Below are 25,521 nucleotides of genomic sequence, written 5' to 3'. Positions count from 1 at the left end.
AGGCAATAGCAAAATTACTTCTTTTTGTCTCTTGCCTTGAAAACTCTATGGCAGGGGTGTTGAACTCACTTGTTATGAGGGCTGGATATGACATAAATGTTACTTGGTCAGGCTGAGCCATGACTTGCCAGCCCAGATCAGGACTGGAAAATAGGGTTGCCAACCTCTAGGTACTAGCTGGAGATCTCCTGCTATTACAACTGATCTCTAGCCAATAGAGATCAGTTCACCTGGGAAAACGGCGGCTTTGGCAGTTGGACTCTATGGCATTGAAGTCCCTCCCCTCCCCAAACCCCTCCCTGCTCAGGCTCTGCCCCCAAAACCTCCCACCAGTGGCGAAGAAGGACCTGGCAACCCTACTGGAGGGGGTGGCTGCCTCGGCTGCCTCACGGGCTGGATCAAAGCTCTCAAGGGGTCGGATCTGGCCCGAGGGTCGCATGTTTGACACCACTGCCCTACAGGGTTGCTATACATCAGCTACACATTGACAGCACTTTCCACACACACACATTTCACACTCAGGGTATGCAAGTCTCTCAGCTCTACTGTTTGCTTAGACAAACTATGGTCTGCCCAATATTATTTCTTTGAGTCATCTATCTGGGCTTTGAGGAAAGCTTGTACCTCTTGGATTTCAAACAATGTCTCCAGCAGTACATTCAGAGGGAGGATATGTGAGGGGTCACACACATGCTTATGGACAAAAGACATGGCGCGCTGTCACTGTAATTATCTTTATACTTATCCCCTATGGAAAGATTGCTGAAGGAAGCCTATGACAACAGGTTACCATTAAATTATGATGAGAAGAAGAATGCAAAGAAACAGGATATGACATCAGCCTTTGTACCTGCCCAAATGTTCCAAAAGGTACACCATTAATGTCGCTCAGAACAATGCTGCAGTCTGTCGAAGATGACAGGATGAAAAGGCAGCTGTTTCGCCTGCAGGTTTCCAGATACGTGACACCATCCTCATGGGGCTGGAATGATCTTGCCAGAGGTGGCAGCTGGGTTGTTACCATGTTGTCACCAGAAGAAAGGCAATAGTCCTGGTAGATGGTGCAAAAGAGACAAGCCCTGAAGTTATCAGAGGGAAAGGACAAGGGTTGGGAACCATTTTTTGTCTAGGAGCCATGTTGAAGAAGAAGAGTTGGTTTTTATGCCCTGATTTTCTCTGCATTTTTAAGGAGACTCAAACCGGCTTACAATCACCTTCCCTTCCTCTCCCCACAACAGACACTGTGAGAGGTAGGTGGGGCTGAGAGAACTGTGACTGGCCTAAGGTCACCCAACAGGCTTCATGTGGAGGAGTGGGGAATCCAGATTAGAACCCACTCACCAGATTAGCGTCTGCCACTTATGTGGAGGAGTGGGGAATCAAACCCACTTCTCCAGATTAGAGTCCTCCACTCTTAACCACTACACCACGTTGGCTCTCTTTAGAGTGGCTGTTGCCATTCTAAAGTGGGCTAGTGAGTCATGTTCAGACACACTCAGAGGGAACAGACTATAACAAGGACTAGGGATGCCAACCTCTTTATGGGAGTTGGAGATCTCCCAGAATTACAACTGATCTCCAGGCAATAGAGATCAGATCCCCTAAAGAATATGGCTGCTTTGGAGGGTAGACTCTATGGCATTATACACCACTGAGGTCCCTCCCCTCCTCAAACTCCACCCTCCCTAGGGTCCATGAATTTCCCAACCTGGAGCTGGCAACCGCACTATAACCTCCTTCACATTTATCCATAGCCACACTCCAGTTGCCCATTGTGCTATCTTACAAGCCTGCAGTATGTGTGCAAACCATGAGAGCAAGGCCGCTTCCATGGCTCTTTCCTAATCAAATGTTGCCCTCAAGATGGGAATAGAATGTGAATGGTAAAGACTCAGGTTTATCAGCCCCACTCACACAGGGTATGGTATACAAGAAGATCCCTAATCCAGCACCCTTTTTCCCCCACTGGCAAGCTAGATGCTTGCAGGGAAACCATAAATAAGGCACAAAGACAACTACCTTCTCCCATTCTTAATCCTTCAGCAACTGTCATTTAGAGGTTGACTGTTCAGAGGAGGCCTCATAACCAATAACCACAGACAAACCTATCCTAAATGACTAGGGTGGCCAACCTCCAGGTACTAGCTGGAGATCTCCTGCTATTACAACTGATCTCCAGCCGATAGAGATCAGTTCACCTGGAGAAAAATGGCCACTTTGGAATGTGGATTCTATGGCATTTTACCTTATTGAAACCCCTCCCCTCTCCAAACCCCTACCTCCTCAGGTTGCTCAGGCTCCACCCCAAAAATATTGATCATCTGCAGGATGGCAACCCTAGTATGAAAACAAATGCCCACTGTCAGGCCATTATTTGAATCTCAGCTTTATCTCATTTCAAGTCTTTTCACTTACCTCTATGTTCCATATTTTCACCCATCCAGCCAGATCCCCTGTTATCAGGTACTGGCTTGCTTTATCAATTGTCATGATAATGGATCCCACGCCACCATGCGCTTCAAACTCTCCCAGTAGCTGGCTTTTCTGTATATTCCAAAACCTGACATAACCAGCAGCTCCACAAGATACTAAATTTGCTCCTCCTAAAACAAGAATGGTGAATTAATAGAAGGACTTCCAGGAAAGTTTGATCTAAAACTGGAGGTTGTGATCAAATTAAAATTGGTAGGTCACTCTCTGACTTCTCCCTACCCTTAAGACAATGCAGAAGGCAAATGGCTACAAACACCTGTATTACAGGATGTGAAGTAAGGTAGAGAAAACTATTGGGGTCTACTGGTCAATTGCTGTCCAGTTAGCATAGATTGGCAATCATTTATAATTCCCTTCCTCTCCCTTAATTCTAAAGGCATGAAGACATATGAAGCTGCCTTAACTGAGTCAGACAATCATTGGTCTAGCAAGGTCAGTGTTGTCTACTCTGACTGGCAATGGCTGTCCAAGGTCTAAGGTAGAGATCCTTCACCTAATCCGTTTATCGGATCCATGCAACCTTAATTTTGAGATTTGTGGCATGTCCTACACGAGAGGGGTACAATCTGTGCTCTTTCCTTAGCTCATCTTGCTAAATACAATGGTTCTTACATAATCAGAAGTTACTTTCTACTGTGCGTGAACCCATTAGATTGAACATTTGTTTATTTAACTTTAGCGTCCATACTGCACCTTTCCAATAGGGTGAAATATGGTTCAAGCCATGGAGTCACCAAACTTACCAAAGTTCTAGCAATAACAAAATGGTCGAGGGGAACCTGGGAATTTATGAGACTGTAAGTCATTATGCAAATGCTTGGCAAACCCAACATCTGCTTGTCAATTTTATGTACTTTACAGACCACAAAGAACCCTCAAGAAACCCTTTAAGGCAACAGATTTCCCAAATCTGAGCAGATAAATTTGCAGAAAGATTGCAATTTGCCTTGGGGGGTGGGAAACAATAATTCAATTCAGAAAAACATCTGGGAAAAGCAGCTGAGAAATTATTTTACGCACTCATGATTATTGGCTGTGAAACTCCCCAACGGAACCAAATTCTGTACTGACTTAACATCCTGCAGTGCCCTTGCTGACTTGCCCGGGATATAAATCAATACTTTGTTTCACTCTCTGCATGTAAGCAGCCTTCTGCTACAGTCTTGCTCATCTGGGTTATTGGAATTTGCTGTCAATATCGAACACAGTCAACTCAATCCTGCCCAAAACAAGAAGAGGCTCCCATTCACTACAGGCCACACATTTTAAATGCCTCTAAACATTCCTTTTTTTTTTCTGTCGGAAAAGATGCCAGCTATTCTCACATGGAAAGCAAAGTGCAGAAGCTCAGGCGCACTTCTTTCACCTTGGCCTTTGTTTGCCCATTATGTGGAGGTTCCCTACAGCACGCCAGTCATACCCATATCCACACCTGTTGACAATCGACGCCAAGGCATACACATGTACAAACTTATTTCTGTGCCACTGTGATCTCAAGCCAAGACACCAGTGCATACTTAGTAGTAGGGTTGCCAGGTCTCTCTTCACCACTGGAGGTAGGTTTTTGGGGCAGAGCCTAAGGAGGGCGGGGTTTGGGGAGGGACTTCAAGTCCAATTGACAAAGCGGCCATTTTCTCCAGGGGAACTGATCTCTATCAGCTGGAGATCAGCTGTAATAGCAGGAGATCTCCAGCCAGTACCTGGAAGTTGGCAACCCTACTTAGTAGGCAATGGCAGGGCTTCCTTAGCCCCAGCCAAAATCTAACCTTGGAGACTTCAGGTGTGCGAAAGTGCTCTTTGTTCATAGTAGAACTGCATAGAAGATCTGGCCAAAGGAGGCCTACAGTGGCGGGAGGCATCCTGCTTTGGAGGCATGGCTATGGGTAAGGGAAATCCATATGGAGATAGTTCTGGGCTGAAATCAAGGCTGCTGGAAGGAGGAGCTACCTCGAATTTGTCCATTTCACTGCCAGAGCAGAATCTTTGGGTCTCCCAACACTAGGGCTGCCAACCTCCAGGAACTAGCTGGAGCTCTCCTGCTACTAGAACTGATCCCCTGCCGATAGAGATCAGTTCCCCTGGAGAAAATGACCGCTTTGGCCTTTGGACTCTACGGCATTGAAGTCCCTCCCCTCCCCAAACCCCACCCTCCTCAGGCTCCACCTCAAAAATCTCCTGCCGGTAGCAAAGAGGGACCTGGCAACCCTACCCAACATGGATGGATCCAGTACAGTCATATTAAATCAGCCCAGTTATGTCATGATGGGATGTTAAACAATATGTTTTAAATACCCTGTGTGGTAAAAATAATACCCAGGCATCCAGCAGCTGTGGGTTTATGCTGGGAATAATTTAACTTCTTTTTTTTTTCTTATTTAGAGCCCCCTGATATTGCGAGGCTATAAACTGTTCCTAAATTTGGCTTTGATGAGCAAGGTTGCCAGGCCTTCCACTATGGCAACCCACACTGCCCACTGTTGCTCTGAGAGGCAGTGGGAGGGGAGGGAACACATTGCCAACATTGCTACATCACTTCCAGGGAAAACCCAGAAGTGGCGTAGGGTAAGTCTAGGAATCACCAGAAAGTGTAGCTTTACCATAGCGTTTCTGGCAATTCCTAGAGCTACTCCGAAGTGACATAACAGCCACATCACCGACGTCACACACACACACCCATGTCATGTTATAAGACAAATGACAATACTTTTTAAAAAAATATGTCAGCAAAATCTGTCCCAGTGATCTCAGTACTTTTCATCCAGCACTACTACATAATAAATTTGTCTCTGCTTCTGTGCTGGCTAAAGGTACAATAGGGTTGCCAACCTCCAGGTGACACTTCCGTGTGTATCAGTACGTAGTACAAAATCATAAACAAAAACCAATATGCGCAAGGAATATAATAAAATGCAAAAATGTATCACATGACAAAAAAGCAAGTTTAAATCAACTATATGCAAACAATGAGATGCAATAATTATGATTATGAATGTCCCATGTCTGACTCTCTCTCTCTCTCTCTCTCTCTCTCAAATCTTCTTGTTTTACAGGTGCAGGTCAGAGACTTTTCACTATTGGATATATTCTGATGTGCTCCCCTTGGCAGGGAGGAAGAGGAAGACAGCTGTTTCAAGTTCTAATTCTTCCCCTCTTCATATCCATTTTGTATCTTATGTTACAAATTCCAATCCCTTCCTGGGCTAGCTTGCAAAGGTTCCCAACTGGATACAATCAAGTTAGTAAAGGTTCCAAGATGAATATACTATGGCATTGAAGTCTCCCTCCAAACCCCACCCTCCTCAGGCTCCACTCCCAACATCTCCAGGTATTTCCCAACCTGGAGCTGGCAACCTTATACAAGAATAAATTTGAATAGATTTCTTACTATTTTGCTTAGTAACGATTTATTGTGATATGGAGGTTTTTTGTGAGAACTAAAGCTCACTTCATCAGATGTAAGAAGTGTGTTCTGTACTGGTGCACATACGTATGTGTGTGTAAAGATAAAATGCAAAATTAGACACATGGTTTGGAACAGGGTCATACCAGGGGGGAGGCTAGGTGGAATCTTTATCCAGGGGCCCATGGTGGCTCTTGGCAGCCCTGGAACTGAAGAATGTTGCCCATATCCAAGCAAGATTCATGTCCAGTAGCACCTTAAAGGCCCTCAAGATTTCCAGGGTGTAAGCTTTCAAGAGTCAAAGCTCCCTTTGTCAGCTACTCTCGGGCGCTTATATCCTGGAAATCTTTTTGGTCTTTAATCTTGCTCTTCTACTGCAGACCAATATGGCCGCCCACCTGAAACTATCCCATACCTGTTACTGACATATTCTCCCGGGCCTCTAGAAAGAAGAGCCTGGTAATAGCACTGCAGTTCTCTGCACCAGAGATGGAGTAGCGAGCCCCGGATAACGTGTGTCTTCTAGAGGGCAGCCGGCCAGTAGAACTCCCTTTCTGCAACTCTACAGAGAAAATTTGTGATTAGTCTGGAAAAGAAACACTTTTTCATGATGCCAACAATACCTACAATCTATAAGGACACGCAAGCTTCCCTTTCAGCAGCTGTCTCCCCAGAATCCCAAATAAGCTTTTGTGCTCCTCTGAGTTGAAAAACCCATTCAGAGAGGTTAGTGTGCTGAATGGAAAACCCCGGGGGGGTGGGAACATATGTGAGCCAGTGGCAATTTCCTTTTCAGTTCATTCTTTTCCCCAAAGGTAAATAAATACAGCCACGAGGATTTGTTCATATTTTTTAAATAAAATCTAAGTCCTTCAACAGCTAGATAAAAAAAATCTATGCACTCAAAATGAATCATGCTGTTCTAGATGGAAATGCTCGAGGCTTATTATTGTACCATATCTACAAAAAACAGTGGAAAGTATTCCAATCATTGCAGAAACAAACAGAACTCTTGTGACGCCGCAAAGACGAACACATTTTTATTCCAGCATAACCTTTTGTGGACCCGAGATGTGCATTTCTGGGAAATATACCAATCTAATGCGCAAATCATCTTACTTTGAAAAAAAATTATAAAGAGGCATTTAAAAAAATCTAAATACAAGTAAAGCTACATTAGAGGTTTAAATAATACATGGCATCTATTTTTACATCAGTTTCCATATACAAGTAAAATTCCCAAAGTGGAACAATGTGAAACACATTTTGGAATACTACATACAGTACACATTCTCACAGAGAAGGCATCTTGGCATCTTAGAACCTTTCATATACTGTACATAAAAAGTGACAGAAATCAAGGCATGCTTGCATTCAACCGTCAAAAGGACTATTAGCTTGTGTGAAGGAGAACATGATTTAGACAAGATCTTGTATTTTCTTGCTAATATTAGAAAGAGAGACACATTAATGATTTTTGGCTCTTGGTGGATGATAGTTTGGAAGCCAAAACTGGTTTGAGAGAGGCACTGTTTCCCCTGGTGTGTAAATATTTCCTGCCCTACTGTTATTTCTGGTCAAACAGGTCTTTGATATACCCCCTCCCCTACAAAAACTTGTTTACCACTGACAAAAGCAGGATGAATACATAACACAAACTTCAGCCCCTCTTCAGCTAGTAGGGTTGCCAACCTCCAGGTACTAGCTGGCGATCTCCTGCTATTACAACTGATCGCCAGGTGATAGAGATCAGTTCACCTGGAGAAAATGGCTGCTTTGGCATTTGGACTCTTTGGCATTGAAGTCCCTCACCATCCCAAACTTTGCCCTCCTCAGGCTCCACCCAAAAACCTCCCACCAGTGGCGAAGAGGGACCTGGCAACACTATCAAGTAGGATTGCCAACCTCCAGGTGGGGACTTAGAGATCTCCTGGAATTACAAGTGATCTCCAGATCACTGAGATCAGTTGCCCAGGAGAAAGTAGCTGCTTCAGAGAACAGACTCTATGGCGTTATACCCCACTGAGGTCCTTCTCCAAACTCTGCCCTTTCCATGCTCCACCCCCAAATCTCCAAGAATTTCCCAACATGGATCTAGCAACACTAGCAACCCTCCGTCAGCTCTCTGATGAAACCAGTGCTTATTTCAACACAGATGACAGACAAACAGGCAAGATATGTTTAAAAATATAGAGTTAGGTTTCAACAGTATTCTCATCACAAGTTCCATTTGGAGAGCAAACAAAGATATGCATTAACTCAGCCGTGCACATGCATGCATTCCGCTTCTCCCGACTGCTCCTGAAGATCATAAGGAAGGAATCCTGGTTTAAAACAAACACTAGTTGCATGCATGTAAATACTGATGAAGTGGGCTCTCGTCCACAAAACCTCATGATTTTAGCTGCAAGAGACTACCGTCACAGTGACACTGTATGAATGCTGAAGCACAGGTTAACTGGAATTAGTTTCACTGCCTTCAACCCCCAAACAGGATTCCAAATCTAGATTGTGTTTGTGTAAAGTGCCAGGGGACTTGTGGCAAATCCGTAGGGTTTCAAAGGCAAGAGACTTATAGAGGTCGTTACAACTTAGTCAAAAATCATTAGGGTTACCCACCTGTAGGTGGTGGCTGGAGATGTCCCGCTATTACAAGTGATCTCCAGGTGATAGAATCAGTTCCCCTGGAGAAAATGGCCACTTTGGCAATTGGACTCTATGGCACTGAAGTCCCTCCCCCTCCAAACCCCGCGTTCCTCAGACTCCGCCCCAAAATCACCAGGTATTTCCCAACCCAGAGCTGGCAACCCTAACAATCATGTTTGTGTGAAGGAAACTCCAGTTAACCTGGGCATTTGTACCTCACAGATAACTAGGGTTGCCAGGTCCCTCTTCGCCACCGGCAGGAGGTTTTTGGGGCTGAGCCTGACGAGGGCGGAGTTTGAGGAAGGGATGGACTTCAATGCCATAGAGTCCAATGGCCAAAGTGGCCATTTTTTCCAGGTGAACTAATCTCTATTGGCTGGAGATCGGTTGTAATAGTGGGAGATCTCCAACTAGTACCAGGAGGTAGGCAACCCTGCCGATAACCTGAGGTAGCTTTAAACCAGGTATTCTTCCTCGTGCTTTGCATGAGTGGGGAGGAGTGAGGTACAACAAACCAAATTTGTGCACATCCTGCCTTAATGGCGGCTTGCCAAGACAGACGATGTTTGCCATTCTAGAGAAATCTACACAGCAAATCATGGCGTGGATCTTTTGGTTTTAATCATTTGCAGGTTGCTTAGATATTTATTCAGATCTAATGAGGTTTCAGTTGTTTGTGTGGCATTCTGTTCTGTTCTAGCCTTTGGGTCAAACCAATAAATTCTATGAGTGATGCCTCATGAATCAGGATAAAAGCTTGTGAAACATGGCCTTGCTAGAAGACAAATGAAACCACCAGCTCTTCAGCTTTTTTTTAAAAAAAGTAGGCAAGTTTGTTTAGGATTCCGTGGGAGGCCTATTCTGAGAAGGAATCTCTCAGAAAAAAATCCATGAATTTTGCATGCACGTGTCTCCAAATAATAACAAAAGGCTATTCTTTTCTTTTTAAAAAACATTTTTTTATATTTTTTTAATAGAGGGAGATGCTTGAATTCTATTCACTGCAGTTTGACTGAGGACCATCTTCTGCTACATGAGCTCTAGGGTTGCAAGGTCCCTCTTTGCCACCAGCTAGAGGTTTCTGGGGTGGAGCCTGAGGAGGGCGGGGTTTGGGGAGGGGAGGGACTTCAATGCCATAGAGTCCAATCGCCAAACCTGGAGGTTGGCAACCCTACCAGAAACCTCCATTTCAAAAAAGGTTTGAGATGCAGAAGGGGAGGGGCAGTTTGCGAGATGCATGCCCTCGAGCTCCCGTTGGTGGCAGTTCGTTGGACTCCTGCCAGTGAGGATTACCAGCCCCACAAGTAAACATGCTGTCACCATTCTGATGATGCAGAGTGGTAATTCTCAGTGAGAAAGGGAGATGGACGCCATATGAGATTTCTTGCTTATAAGCAAATGAATAGATGGAGCGAAGCTGAGACCAGCTTTAGAAAGATTTAAAAAGATGAATGCCCTCAATCTGTTTAAGCATAAAATCTGAATTCAAAATTCTGAAAGCAACCAAGGAAATGAATCCAAAGTAGGGCGCAATAAGGGTAGGATAGTTACTCTCACTGGTCCCGTATTCCATATGGGTTGATTTTCCTGCCTCTTTTGGTACCATTTAATGGTATAATTGTTCAGCTTTTCACTACCTTTTAATTAATTAATTTTATTGATTTATTCTAGACTTATACCCCTCCCCTCCCCTGGGTCCCAGGGCTCGGGGCGGCTCCCAACATTCAATAAACAATCTATCCCTAGAGATAAGACACCATTACAAAATCTTAAAGTACAATTCGTAAAATAGCATCTCTGCTCAGGCATCAGAATAAAACATGATCATTTGGCACCCGACAACCAACATCCCAGACTGGTGTCAAAAACAGGCAGCACTGCTAATAGGTGGTAGAAAACTGGTCTCGACCATCCTGAACTGTCCTCTAATGCTATTAATTTCCTGCACTTTCTTTTCTTTTCTTTTCTTTTTTGCAATTCCTTAATTCTAATTTTGAGATGTGGAGTAGTGGTGAATTTCTCAGGCTATGGTTTGGGAGATTTAGAAAAAGAAGAGTTGGTTTTTATATGCTGACTTTCTCTACCACTTAAGGGAGACTCAAACCGGCTCACAATCACCTTCCCCTCCCCACAACAGATACCCTGTGAGGTAGGTGGGGCTGAGAGAGCACTAAGAGAGCTGTGGCTAGCCCAAGGTCACCCAGCTGGCCTCGTGTGGAGGAATGGGGAATCAAACCCAGTTCTCCAGAACAGACTCCACCACTCCAAACCACCGCTCTTAACCACTACACCACGCTGCAGGTTCAGTTGAGATCATAACCACTGGGTGATTTCAGCCCAATCTCTCTCTCTCTCTCTCAAACCTTCCTCGCTGGCTTGTCGGGAGGAGAAAATAGAGAGGGTGGAGAACCACATAAGGCGTTGCTAAGCTCCTTGGAGAAAGGGCAGGATAACAATATGACACTGAGAGATTTTTTTCCCATTCCTCTGCAACATTATACTTTGAGTTTTATGCCTTCCGGCTTTCAGAAAGCTCCGTGTAACATTTCAGTCATATCCATTAGAAGCCTTTTTTAAGCACATCTAGACCCAGGGGTTATTTATCCAGTGCAAATTAGTCACCCTCCAATTTGTGACTGCCTCCTTCCCCTCAAAAAATCTCCCTTTCCTTGGCTGATGCAGAAGCAAGAGATCAAAAGTCCCCCTTTTCTTATATTTCTGCCAACTGTTGTATAGGCATCTTTGATAGCAGGATTTTGGAAGATTAAATATACAGTCCCTTTAAAACTTGTCTTGGTGGAATACCTCAAGCCAGCTCTGTCAGAAATGTAAAACCTGTTTGCCAAGCCCTTATGCGAACATACTAAGATACGTTTCTTTCCCTGCCATAATACACCCTTCCTCCCCTCCCCAACCCCATATACTCCAGTATTTCTCCCATAATGGAAGCTGCAGTTTGTAGACAGGGGAACAATTACGAATCGCCTGCCGGCGTGGTGCTTAATATATGATAACCATTAGCGTGTGAAGACTCTCAACCAAATGAAAATTTTTCAGGTTATGAACGGCCTCGAGGGGAGGCTTAGTGGCAGGAGGGCTGCCTGCCATTATTTATCACTCTGCGCCAAAACAAGGCAAAAATTAAGGGAATGCTTCCTGCTGATGGTAATAATATATTCTTTAAAATGCTGATGTGCATCCAGGACCATAAACAGAAGCCGTAGCCTTGAGAGCGAGGGAAGATTATCAAGGAAGGCCGACACCCCCACCACCCCTTTGTCACTCTGACAAGGGAAAGGCATAAACAGCTCCTCTAGCTGGAAACTCATAATTAGTAATTTCATAGATCAAAGTTTCCGTAGCCTCGTTGATCCCACAGAATGCAAGAGGGAATGAGCCAGCATGGTGTAGTGGTTTAGAGCGGTGGAGTCTGATCTGGAGAACCGGGTTTGATTCCCCACACCTCCACATGAGCACGAGGCTAATCTGGTGAACTGGATTTGTTTCCCCAGTCCTACACACGCAGCCAGCTGGGAGGCCTGGGGCCAGTCACACTCTCTCAGCCCCACCCATCTCACAGGGTGTCTGTTGTGGGGAAGGGAAGGTGATTGTAAGCCGGTTTGATTCTCCCTTAAGTGGTAGAGAAAGTCGGCATATAAAAACCAACTCTTCTTCTTCTTTTTCTACTCTGGATAGAAAACAAACAGCCATCCACCATGCAGCCACTTTTACTTCCGATGGCCGTAGGAGCTAATTGTCTGGAGTGCCTGCATTTTATCATGAATTTCTATCATATGGGGGCCCTGGATGCTTGAAAGCCACACTGGCTTTTTTAATTTATGAGTGCCATCCATTATTCATTTGTTGATGTTTTATAGAATTTTGTATAGTTTTATGGTTTTATTTATGATGGTTTTATTGCATTTACAGATTGTATGTTGTTAGCCGCCCTGAGTAAGGTGGCCAACCTCCAGGTACTAGCTGGAGATCTCCTGCTATTACAACTGATCTCCACCTGATAGAAATCAGTTCCCCTGGAGAAAATGGCCGCTTTGGCAGTTGGACTCTATGGCATTATAGTCCCTCCCTTCCCCAAACTCCACCCTCCTCAGGCTCCGCCCCAAAAACCTCCCACCGATGGCAAAGAGGGACCTGGCAACCCTACCTCTGATCTCCACCAGCTTAGTTGTATAAGCAAACATTACGTAGCCTTGACAGAGGCCTGAGGTTTGTTAGCAGCCCCTTCCCCACTGACAACCTTCTACTTACCAGAATCTAGGGTGTGGTTTTTTTTTATATACCTTAGGAAATTCCTGGGGATTTGGGGGCAGTGCCTGTAGAGAGAGCAGTATGGAGAGAGGTCAGTGGGGAGTTCACCCTCCAAAGCTGCCATTTCCCACATAGGAACTGATCTTTGTAGTCTTCAGACCAGTTGTGATTCCAGGAGAATACCAGGCCACGGGTTGCCAGCTCCAGGTTGGGAAAAACCTGGAGATTTTGGGGGGTGGAGCCAGAGGAGGGTGGGGTTTGGGAAGGGGAGGGACTTCAATGCCATAGAGTCCAATTGCCAAAGCCACCATTTTCTCCTGGGGAACTGATCTCTGTCGCCTAGAGATCAGTTGTAATAGCGGGAGATCTCCAGCCACCAGGTGAAGGTTGGCAACCCTATCCTTTCACCTGCCAATCCCCATTTAAGGTTACTGTTGCCTTTTTATTTGGGCAGAACCCTTTCCTACGCTAAGGAAAAATCCTCATTATCCTCCTGAGTCCAGGTGTTTTTCCCGCTTTTCCACAGAGCAAGGGAGTCTGCCACTCTCCAGCACACATCTCATGATGATTGGCACTTACCTGAGTGGGACGTTTGGGCTTTTCCTGGATTCAGGTTCAGTTTAATGTAGGCATTTTCTGTACTGTTATTCCATACAACGATTTCGCCACCAGAACTACCTGCATGAGACAAAATGTTAACATGCTGCTGAGGAGGGCTGTGTGCAAACATTTGACTTTGCATTACATATTTTCTTTTTTCTTTTCTTTTCAAGGGAGGAAGATGTTGTCGAAACGCCTTCTGCTAGCTCCACAGAGGAATACAAATTAGTGCTGCTTGAGCTGCTGTACAAACCTACATCAAATGAAACAAAAATCTATCCTATAAATAGGGTTGCCAACCTCCAGGTACTTGAAGGATATGTCCTGCTATTACAACTGATCTCCAGCCAATAGAGATCAGTTCACCTGGAGAAAATGGCCGCTTTGGCAATTGGACTTTATGGCATTGAAGTCCTTCCCCTTCCCAAACCCTGCCCTCCTCATGCTCCACCCCCAAAATTTCCAGGTATTTCCCAACCTGGAGCTGGCAACCCTACTTATAAATTAGAAGAGAACTGAGGTCGCACATCAGAGAGTCAGCCAGACTTATTCCCTCCATGGTTTCTGTTTCCAAATTGGACTTCCGATACATAGGGCTAATTTCAGCAGAGTTTCCCTTAAATGGTCACCCCCCTCACATCACCATGCTTCATGTCCACCTGCTTTCCCAGAATCCCATTCCCTCTATGCAGCAAATACAGGTCCTGCCACTGAATATCAACCAACTTCCTGTTAATTCACAAACAGGTTCTGCAATGGAAACAGGTTAATTGACTCCGTAGCTTAAACAGAACGTGCCGTGCCTCTCACGCGGTAGGACACATTCATTCAGTTTTTCACTTTCAAAACTAATCTCAGACCTCATTGGCTTTCCAGAGTACATTCTGAAGCTGCCAGTAGGTTAATAAGCAAGAGAAAATTATGTGCAAGTGGGATGTCCTCTCACGGAGTCTATCTTAGGGCAGAGCATTACCTGAATTTGCCAGCTAGGGGGTTTGGGACTACATAAATTTTAAGTAGCCAAGTATGTCCGTTTCATACAGTTGAAGAGATGCAGCTGTAAGATGCAACCTGTGCACCCACACCTAGGGTTTAAATTCAGTGTAGGCTTCCTCCAGGTGTCTCTGCCAGTTTTGATTTCCCACTCCTTTACATGAGCAGCGGACTCTAATCTGGTGAACCGGGTTGGTTTCCCCACTCCTACACATGAAGCCAGCTGGGTGACCTTGGGCTAGTCACAGCTCTCATAGAGCTCTCTCAGCCTCACCTACCTCACAGGGTGTCTGTTGTGAGGAGGGGAAGGGAAGGTGATTGTGAGCTAGTTTGATTCTTCCTTAAGTGGTAGAGAAAGTTGGCATATTTAAAAAAAAAACCCAACAACAACAGCTCTTCCAGCATGAAATGGAGATCTCTCATTTCTTATGGAATTGCATGGGCCAAAGGTTTCTGATTAGCAATGGACCCTCTTCCAAACCATGGCACCATGCTAACCCTTGACGCTAACCTTGTTATTACCTCTAAGAAGAAACATTGGCTTTCTTGGACTTTCCCTATCCCTACTTTAAGTGAAGTGCTTCTAGGGTTGCCAACCTCCATGTGGAACCAGGAAATCTCCTGGAATTATCACTGATCTCCAGACTACAGAGATGTTCCCCTGAAGAAAATGGCAGTCTTGGAGGGTGGATTTTATGGCATTATACCCTGCTGAGGTCCCACCCCACCCTCCCCATGCTCCACCCCCAAATCTCCAGGAATTTCCCAAACCGGAGTTGGCAACCCCAAGCATTCCGCCCCCATGCTCGAGAGCGGGAAGATCAAGCCCATTATTTTACAACTCTCATTCCTACCAGGATGTTTCTTTGTCTCCTTAGGAAGCCCTAATTTGTTCACGTCTGGTAAGTAATCAGCTCTGCCAAGAGTATATTAGCTAAACCTGCCCGGGCAGCAGGAGACCCAGCAGTGCATATAGATGATGAGGGCCCTGGTTCCAGTCTCAGGATGATGTATTAGGCAATAAACGTCCCACTACCTGTAACTAGAGTTTGTGGAGGTAAAAACACCGCACATAAGATGTCATCCAGGTGCTGAGCTCCTCCTTTCCATTCCGAGGGCTGAACAAGACTCTGGGTCAAACTGCTCAGGTGGAAGACAGTAATCATCCTAAGAAAGAGAAACAAGCGCAAACAAAACAGTAATCCTCTGTCACTTCTGACCCCTCTTCCCAAATGAGAATATCATAGCCAGAGGCCTATATATTTCCTATATCTCAAGTTCAGCTATCCAGAAGCCAAGATGTACTCCTGGGAATCTTTAAAATGCAATTGAATAAAAGTGAGTCCTCAATAGGGTTGCCAATTTCCTCTTCGCCACTGGCAGCAGGTTTTTGGGGTGGAGCCTGAGGAAGGTGGGGTTTGGGGAGGGTCCAATGGCCAAAGCGGCCATTTTCTCCAGGGGAACTGATCTCTGTCGCCTGGAGATCAGCTGTAATAGCAGGAGATCTCCAGCCACCACCTGGAGGTTGGCAACCCTAGTCCTCAAGAGTGTTGAGGGAAAAGTTTGAAAGTGCAGAGGCAATGGGATTTGTCTAGATCGAGCTTATCAGCTGACCAGTAGAAATAGGATTAAAACACAGGTACATGTTTGTTTGGAAGGAAGAATAGGTGCATATGTGCATATTTGTCCATCTATGCACCATTCCACAGGTGGCAGCTTTGGCAAGGCTGGCACGGGACCTGCAGTTCACAAGCCAAAAGTCATGCTTGGAGAAAATAACTCTGTCTACTTCTCACGCTCCTAGGTTAGCACGCTCTAAGGATGTAAGAAGCTGTCCTTCTGTATCGCACATGCACATTAATACAGCATCTCCTGCCGTCTTCAGCACCAGAATTCCATCAGAACTCAGCACCAAGGAAAGCGGAATCCTGTGGCCTGTATATATTATGGTAACTGAGCAAATTTGCCTAACCATAAGGAAAGGGGAGAGAGCACTCCAGGCCCCACCCCATGAGCATTGGTTTGTTATTTGTACATGCCACCTTTTCTCCAAGATGCTGAGGGTAACACGAGAAAATCTTTTTTCTCACGACAACCCTGTAAGGTTAGACCGGGATGCTCGCACAGTGTGTTGCTTTGACCCCAGGTCTAACACCCTAACTTCTGCAGCTTCTGTACACACTGAGTATTCAGTCGTCAACTCCATGAACACATGAAGATGCCTTATACCAAGACAGATCATTGGCCTATCAAGATGAGTAATGCATAGATCAATATTGCCTACTCTGACTGGCAGCCGCTCACTAGGATCTCAGTCTTTTCCATAACCTATTAGTTAATCCCTTTAACTGGAGGGGATAGGGATTGAACCTGGGACCTTCTGCATGCTAAGCAGATGTGCTACCGCTGAGCCATGGCCCACTCTTTAACCCTTGCCGTTGAGATCTTAACAAGCATTGTCCCTCACTTTCAACCATATCCTCACAGTCATCTGGGCAGAAACTTTGTGGCATGATCCATCGGTTCAGTGCAAAGCTCCACATGTGCTCATTGGGGGAGAAGACTGCCCTAGAGCATGCTATTTATTCAGCCCTTCACTCTTGGCCAGTGCACATAACGCGCATGTGAGCCTCTTATAGAGAGATCTTGTAGATCTTCCCAATGCTACAAACACAGAATAATCAAGAACCTCATGCCTGGGTGTGAGGAGCAAGCGAGGAAGGAGGTAGACCATGTTGTTGCTTAAAATAAGAAAAGAAAATATAACAGTTGGGATTTGCCAAATTCTACACCCATTTCTGTTCTACATGCAGCGCATGCCTAGTCCCATCTGTTATTCCCAGCCAAGTCCATCCTCCGGACCTTTCTGGCTAGGCAAACGTACAGATGTAGTCTCCTTGTCCAAACAATGCAACATGTGTGGAACCCCATGCAAGGAAATCTACCCGATGGCCAAAAAAGGAATAATTTTCACCACTTGGGGTGAGTTCCCTCGGATCTGTTCCACTAGTAGCAGTGCTTTCCTCCAGGCTGGGAAATACCTGGAGATTTTGGGGGTAGAGTCTGAGGAGGGCGGGGTTAGGGGAGGGAAGGGACTTCAAAGGGGTATAACGCCATAGAGTCCACCTTGCAAAGCAGCCATTTTCTCCAGGTGAATGGAAATCAGATGTAATAGCGAGTGATCTCCAGCCACCACCTGGAGGTTGGCAACCCTGATGGAGATGCTCAAGGTTGAACTTTACTCTTCTATATGCAGAACATGTGCTCTGCCATTGAGCCACACGGCCCTTCTAGTCAAAAAGCATTGTTGCAACACAACGGGAAACACTTTAAGGTTCAGTCTTCTTCTTTTCTTTTTTACTCTCTTTATTGGGTTTTTTTTTTATACACAGACTGTATTGCAAGTATCATTCAGGTGCTTTTTCATCACCCATTGTTCCACTGTACTTCTTTGCTGCCAAAACATAATGGCAACTGTCTCCTTTGCAATGCACATTGTTTCCTACCATCCTAGAAGATGAGGGGGATAATTACACACTCCTCTCCTCTCAGTGGTGTTAGGATGAGTTGTGTAGGTGGTTTTTTTAACCTGCATTTTTTTTAAAATTACAAATTGTGGAATTCTTCAACAGCCCGAATTATATATTGGTATAAAAGACCTGGGGTGTTAAAAAAAAACACCCTGCCGGCATAACTATGAAGATGATAAATGCCCTGGATTTAAGCATATGCTGTATTCTTGTGGTATTTACTCAATGGAAGTCCCCTAGAGAAAGGGTAAAGGAAAGCTGCAATTAGTGGTACATTATCACTTACTTAATGAACTATCTGTAATCGCTAGCAGCTGCTTAAAGACCTTCTTTACCCCTACTGGATCTCTGTTATTGTATTTCTCATGTTTCTATGCCACACTTCCTCCGCAGGGCAGTTTACATGGTCTCTTGCTCTTCTTTTGACCTCACAACAACCCTGTGAGGGAGTTGAGCTGAAAGAAAGGGGCAGGCTTAAGAATAACCCAGGCCTAAAGGGCTCAAAAAGACAAGTCATAGATCATGCACCTCCATCCCTCTTTGGAAGAAAGATATTGGGAAGAAAGATGAAACTGCAGATGAGAAGGTTGGGCCAGCACCAACGGGTTGAAATTGAATCAAAAGAGATTTCGGCTAAACATTAAGAAGAACTTTATGACAGAGCAGTTCCTCGGTGGAACAGGCCTTCTTGTGAGGTGGTGGCTTCTCCTTCTTTGGAGGTTTTTAAGCAGAGGATAGACCTGACCATTCTGTGAACATAGGCAGATCATGAGAGGGAGGGTAGGAAAGGATGAGTCCGTGCTCGGCTCTCGTAGTCCTTTCTTACATTCCCAGGGTAATGCCGATCTCCACTTTGGGGTCAGGAAGGAATTTTCCTCCAGGCCTGATGGGCCAGGAATCTTGGAGGTTGTTTGCTGAGTCCCCCCCCCTCTTGAAACCCCCCCTCCTGAAATCTCACTCTCCCCAGGTTCTGCCTAGGTTCTGCCCTCAAATCTCTAGGACTTTCCCAACTCATTGTTGGTAAAACTAATAGGGTTGCCAACCTCCAGGTACTAGCAGGAGATCTCCTGCTATTACAACTGATCTCCAGAGATCAGCTCACCTGGAGAAAGTGGCAACTGGACTCTATTGCCCTCCCTATCGCCCTCCCCTGCCAAACCCCGCCCTCCTCAGACTCTGCCCCAAGAACCTCCCGCCTGTGGTGAGGAGGGACCTGGCAACCCTGAACACTAACCACAGGTCTTTCCTGTAAAATCTGTATGTACTTTTCTTTCCCTTTGTCCTAACTCCATTACATCCGAAATGAGCCCCAAATATGTATTTCTGGAAAAAATAAAACTTGTAGGAAAAGAACCTTACTCTGAAAAGAAGAATTTTTATCAGCCTGCTGAGAGAACAGAGATTTCCAAAGAAAGGTTGAAGTCCTTTAATCCAATCTAATCTATAGTTTACAAACCGCAATACTTATCCGGGCTAAAGCAGGCTTTGTGTAGTATCCAGCACAAGCATATTTCATGTGTTTACATTGATTTTCTATTTCCTGTGCCAATAAAATTTGCTCGTATATAAAAGAGAAAGAATCAGTGGTAGCAGCTGGGCAAAATCAGGCAGAAAGGGCCTGACAAAAGGAAACATTAATTTTGATGCTGTTGTGGTCACTATTTAACCCTGATTTATTGCTAATACAAAAATTTTTCAAGTGTGGCTGGAGGACACTCATCCAACCTAAGGAGCCGTCCTCCGGTTTGTGGCTCTTCTGTTGGTAGAAGAGACAATTAAATTGGAATGCACCTTAAGACAGAAGAAGGCTTTTTACTTTGCAGAGCAAACTGGCAAACCACTGCCTATAATGTTCTGTGCACGTTAAAATTATTGTTATTACTGAGCAGTCTTACAGCATGCCATATACTTGGCACAAGCCACAAGCTGCACCATTGGCCCTCTGGTTGTTAACCCAGAGATGTCAGAAGGAGATAGCATGGCAGCAGGACTTGCCAGTAAGCCAGTTTGGGGACTGGGAGTCATAAGAACATAAGAAAAGGCATGCTGGATCAGACCGAAGTCCATCAAGTCTAACCGTCTGTTCACACAGTGGCCAACCAGGTGCTTCCAGGAAGCTCACAAACAAGACGACTACAGCAGCATTATCCTCCCTGTGTTCCAAAGCACCTAATATAATAGGCATGCTCCTCTGATCCTGGAGAGAATAGGTATGCATCATGACCAGTAGTCATTTTGACTAGTAGCCATGGATAGCCCTCTCCTCCATGAACATGTCCACTCCCTTCTTAAAGCCTTCCAAGTTGGCAGCCATCACCACATCCTGTGGCAGGGAGTGCCACAATTTAACTATGTGTTGGAACCTTTCCAAACCCAATTCTATTCACAAAATGGCCTGCCAAGAAATCTAGTTCCTTACCAGGACTTTATTCCTCATACCTTTGCGGTCTCCCTCATATATCTGATGAAGTTGATTTTCACCTTACGAAAACATATAGACTCAGGAAGCAGTTGTGTTTCTAAAATAGTTTCCTTAATATCTTAATAGTGTCTTATTTTGCTCTGATTATGAGCCAGTACCCATAGCTGTGTTCATCATGTGATGACTGTGTGTGTGTGTGTGTTAAGTGCTGACAAGTCGCTTCCGACTCATGGCGACCCTATGAATCAAAGGTCTAAAACGCATGGTCGCTTTCGCCTCCTTTATTCCCTGTTTCAGCCAGGATTCAGCAAGGATCGAATGCACATTCGGCGAAACGCATGCATTCGATCCTGGCTGAATCCTGGCTGAAACAGGGAATAAAGGAGGCTAAAGCGACCATGCGTTTTCGCCCAAAGTCCTCCAAAATGTCCTATCTTTGACAGCCTTGCTCAGGTCTTGCAAACTGAGGGCTGTGGCTTCCTTTATTGAGTCAATCCATCTCTTGTTGGGTCTTCCTCTTTTCCTGCTGCCCTCAACTTTTCCTAGCATTACTGTCTTTTCTAGTGACTCTTGCCTTCTCATAATGTGACCAAAATACTATAGCCTCAAAATATTGTCGAAGGCTTTCACGGTCAGAGTTCATTGGTTCTTGTAGGTTATCCGGGTTGTGTAACCGTGGTCTTGGACCAAGAAAATACAACAAATGCTACGATCAGCAAAAGACAAAAGAGACCCCCTCACCTCTGCAGGAGTATATCGTATACCTTGCAGCTGTGGAGAAGTTTACATCGGGACCACAAAACGCAGCATACAAACAAGGATAAAAGAACATGAAAGATACTGCAGACTTGGCCAACCTGAGAAATCAGCAGTGGCTGAACATGGACTGACACAAACAGGACACAGGGTCTTATTCCAAGACACTGAAAGACTGGACAATTCTACCAACTATTTTGTCAGATTGCACAGAGAAGCCATTGAAATTCATAAACATCAGCACAACTTTAACAGAAAAGAGGAGAGTTTAAGAATGAATAAGGCTTGGCTTCCTGCCCTGAAAAACCTCCAGACAAAGACAACATTCAACAATAGCCATACAGATTAGCTTTGGATTACACACATTAACAGATCACTTCAGGATACAATGGTTCCATATTAACATACCATACCCTCATTAGCACATTATCTTGATACTTACAGGACAATACTTTTGCAGGACAATACTCAGCTCAAACCCAACCCTTTCTGACTATATATTACTCTTCCTACACCCTTGACACTGAGAGACACTGTCCTTCAGTGTTACTACTCTGAAGATGCCTGCCACAGTTGCTGGCGAAACGTCAGGAAAGAAAATTCCAAGACCACGGTTACACAACCCGGATAACCTACAAGAACTATAGCCTCAGTTTAGTCGTTTTAGCTTCTAGGGTCAGTTCAGGCTTGATTTGATCTATAACCCACTGATTTGTTTTTTTGGCAGTCCACGGAATCCATAACACTCTCCTCCAACACCACATTTCAAAGGAGTCTCTTCCTGTCAGCTTTCTTCATTGTCCAGCTTTCACACCCATACATAGTAATAGGGAATACGATGGCATGAATTAACTTGATCTTGGTGGCCAGTGACACATCCTTACACTTGACTGTAACCACCATTTAATAAACGCTTAACACAACCTATCTCAGCCAGCTATTATGAATACAGCTCCTTTATTAGATGGAGACACTATCCTTCAGCAAAGACACGTTTGAAGGATGAGTTTACATCTTCAATTTAAGCAAAGGCGATAGAATACACTTGATAATCTTATCGCCAGTTTGGCATCTATTGTAAAATAACTTCACAGTACAATAAGAGGTAATGGTCCGTATTAACTGGCAGTAGAAGCTTCACACGTCCTGTTTATCAAATGATATCTACAATTATCATGTGAATAAGACCATGCATAAAAGTAAGCACTAAGTGTTTCTGATAATTACCACCTCATCAAATTTCACAGAGCAACCTTGACATTTTAAACTGCATTGTTCCAAAATTTTGATTCTGTAAATAGCATTATCTACTATAATTAATGAGATTTTTTTTAAAAATTACAGCTGTTCTGGATCTGTTAAAAATCATTCAGTTCCTAGAGTTTCAAAGGAGAGGGAAACACTCCAAAGCAATTTATTCCATCCTAATTTCCAGCTCCTCATAATTTTACAGTGAACAACAGCAATGAAAATTACCTCTACAGAGGAAGCAGTTTCTGTTGTCTACATTTTCAAATTTATGGACAGAAGGATTTCTAATTAAGTCTGCTGTAATTTCTTCCTTAGCATCTGGAAAACATCTTGGCGTAGAAAATACAAGCCCTCCCTCACAGAATCTCTAATGTTTTAATGATTTTTTTCTGCTTCCAGCTGCAAAAAGAATCAGTGGGGTCTTGGGTTGCCAACTCCAGGTTGAGAAATTCCTGGAAATTTGGGGTTGGGGTTTGGGGAGAGGTGGACCTCATGGGAGTATAATGCTCTCCAAAGAATCCACCCTCCAAAGCAGCCATTTTCTTCAGGGGCACGGATCTCTGTCATCTGGAGATCAGTTTTGGTTCCAATAGATCCTCAGGTAGGGTTGCCAACCTCCAGGTGGTGGTTGAAGATCTCCCACTATTACAACTGATCTCCAGGCAGCAGAGATCAATTCCCTTGGAAAAAATGCCCATTTTAGCAATTGGACTATATGGCATTGAAATCCCTCCCTCCCCAAACCCCACCATCCTCAGGCTCCGCCCCAAAAAACCTCCCACCAGTAATGAAGAGGGACCTGGCAACCCTATCCCCAGGCCTCATTTGGAGGTTGGGAACCCTAGTAGGGCCTCATGAAGTCAAGCAACGCTGTCATCGACACTGCAATCCCACCTCCAACAGAAGCTTTCCAAAGGCTCCACTTCGGATAGCGTAACATTGGTAGGGTTGCCAGCTCCAGATTGGGAAATACCTGGAGATTTTGGGGGCGGAGCCTGAGCAGGGTGGGGCTTGGAGAGGGGAGGGACTTCAATGCCATACAGTCCAATTGCCAAAGCGGCCATTTTCTCCAGAGGAACTGATCTCTGTTGCCTGGAGATCAGTTGTAATAGTGGGAGATTTTCAACCACCACCTGGAGGCTGGAAAACCTAAACATAGGGAGGCCTCACCAGCATTGTCAAGCTGCAGCTGGGGTTACTTTTGCCACAGTTCACAAGACCTCAACTAGACATCAATTTTAGAAAATGATATAAGCCACAGCTCCCCAAGGAGCATGTCCAGTCAGCATGAACCTAAGTATCTGCCTCCTGACCACTAAGTGGCACCAAATATAAGACACCAGTGTGTGACACCAGTGTGTGACAATATCTGCCTGACATCATCCTAAAACAAGGATAGGATTCCTACAGCTTTCATATGGAGAAAAAGTATGCACCTCCCCACCTCTATACCATGCAGATAATATGCGCAAATGCCTAATCTACAAAATTCTTTCCATCTCAAAAATGGGAGAAAGTCTGTATAAAACAGGCAACTATGTAGACCATCCCCATCTATAGCTAAGTGACAGAGAGGGATTTGTTCTAGTCTTTCACCATATGAAGATGCCTTACACTGATTCAGACCATTGGTTAATCAAGCTTAGTACTGTCTACTCCAACTGGCAGCAGCTTGTCTTAAGTCCTCAGGCAAATAAAAGTTATTTCCACCTATTTTTTTCTAGCTAAAGATGCCAAGGTACCAGATGCTCACTGCAGCTGGAGGAACTCCCATTCATGCTCTCTGTTGCCCATCCTCAATACAGCAAGTAGCAGGAGAAAAATGGAGGAGGAGAATGATGTCAGACCTCCCCTCCCCATGATACCGTAGAAACTCTATTTATCATTGGGGGATTCCTAGAACGTTGTGGGGAACAGTGACGTCACTTCTGGGTCCTCACCCAAAAGTGATGTCAGTGCATCAGTGATGCTTCCCCCTCCCAGGTTCCATCCCCAGACAGGTCCGGGGTATCCAAACACTGAACATGAGTCAGCAGTGTGATGCAGTAGCTAAAAAGGCAAATGCGGTCTTGGGCTGCATCCACAGAAGTATAGTGTCCAGATCACGCGAACTGGTGGTATCTCTTTACTCTGCTCTGGTTAGACCTCAACTAGAGTACTGTGTTCAGTTTTGGGCACCACAATTTAAGAAAGATGTAGACAAGCCGGAATGTGTCCAGAGGAGGGCAACAAAGATGGTGAGGGGTCTGGAGACCAGGTCCTATGAGGAAAGGTTGAAGGAGCTGGGTATGTTTAGCCTGAAGAGGAGAAGACTGAGAGGGGATATGATAACCATCTTCAAGTACTTGAGGGGCTGTCATATAGAGGATGGTGCCGAGTTGTTTTCTGTTGCCCAAGAAGGTCGGACCAGAACCAACGGGTTGAAGTTAAATCAAAAGAGTTTCCGTCTAGACATTAGGAAGACTTTTCTAACAGTTAGAGTGGTTCCTCGGTGGAACAGGCTTCCTCGGGAGGTGGTAAGCTCTCCTTCCATGGAGGTTTTTAAGAAGAGGTTAGATGGCCATCTGTCAGCAATGCTGATTCTGTGACCTTAGGCAGATGATGAGAGGAAGGGCATCTTGGCCATCTTCTGATCACTGGAGGTGTGAGGGGGAAGGTAGTTGTGAATTTCCTTCGTTGTGCAGGGGGTTGGATGGTGGTACCTTCCAACTGTATGATTCTATCCCAGGGGAAGGACTGGCAGGTAGGATTGAACCTAGTGGATGCCTGAAGCAAAGAGGCTTCATGACCAGTTGGGTAGGTATGCGTGAGGACGTTAAGCATCAAACGGTTTCATTTTAAGACCCCTGTCCTGGTCACATTCACAAACCACATCGTTCTGGCCAGTTAACAGAGGAGAGAAGTATTTGCCGTGGTTTATCTGCCTGCATAATCAGAAAGACATCCTGTTTGACCTTTAGATTTGCCACTAAATTTCAGCTCAGGAGAAATTCAAGACAAATGTGTAGGGTCCTTTTCAGACAAAGTATGTGAGGAGTTTCAAGGGGAGGTAAAACAGACTTGACACGATGAGTGATATCGCTCAGGAGAGCTTTTTACCTTTTCAGAACTGCTGTCAGATTTTAGACACAGTGAATCATGAGGCGAATTTGGAGGGTCCC

General features: G+C 44.9%; 1 protein-coding gene across 1 annotated transcript in view; it reads right to left on the bottom strand.

Annotated features, from left to right (window-relative positions):
• Positions 1 to 25,521, bottom strand: part of WDR49 (WD repeat domain 49) — a 112,840-nt gene that overhangs the window by 18,243 nt on the left and 69,076 nt on the right. The window contains exons 10-14 of the mRNA XM_056850068.1: positions 15,438 to 15,568; positions 13,388 to 13,486; positions 6,309 to 6,455; positions 2,416 to 2,603; positions 851 to 1,051 (exon numbers count right to left, since the gene is read on the bottom strand). Coding sequence (XP_056706046.1) covers positions 851 to 1,051; positions 2,416 to 2,603; positions 6,309 to 6,455; positions 13,388 to 13,486; positions 15,438 to 15,568 — 766 coding nt within the window. The remainder of the gene's footprint in view (positions 1 to 850; positions 1,052 to 2,415; positions 2,604 to 6,308; positions 6,456 to 13,387; positions 13,487 to 15,437; positions 15,569 to 25,521) is intronic.

The sequence above is a fragment of the Euleptes europaea genome, chromosome 5 (genome assembly GCF_029931775.1).
Source record: "Euleptes europaea isolate rEulEur1 chromosome 5, rEulEur1.hap1, whole genome shotgun sequence".
Taxonomy (NCBI): domain Eukaryota; kingdom Metazoa; phylum Chordata; class Lepidosauria; order Squamata; family Sphaerodactylidae; genus Euleptes; species Euleptes europaea.
Note: the sequence above shows the minus strand (reverse complement) of the source record. Positions and strands in the feature narration are given on the sequence as shown.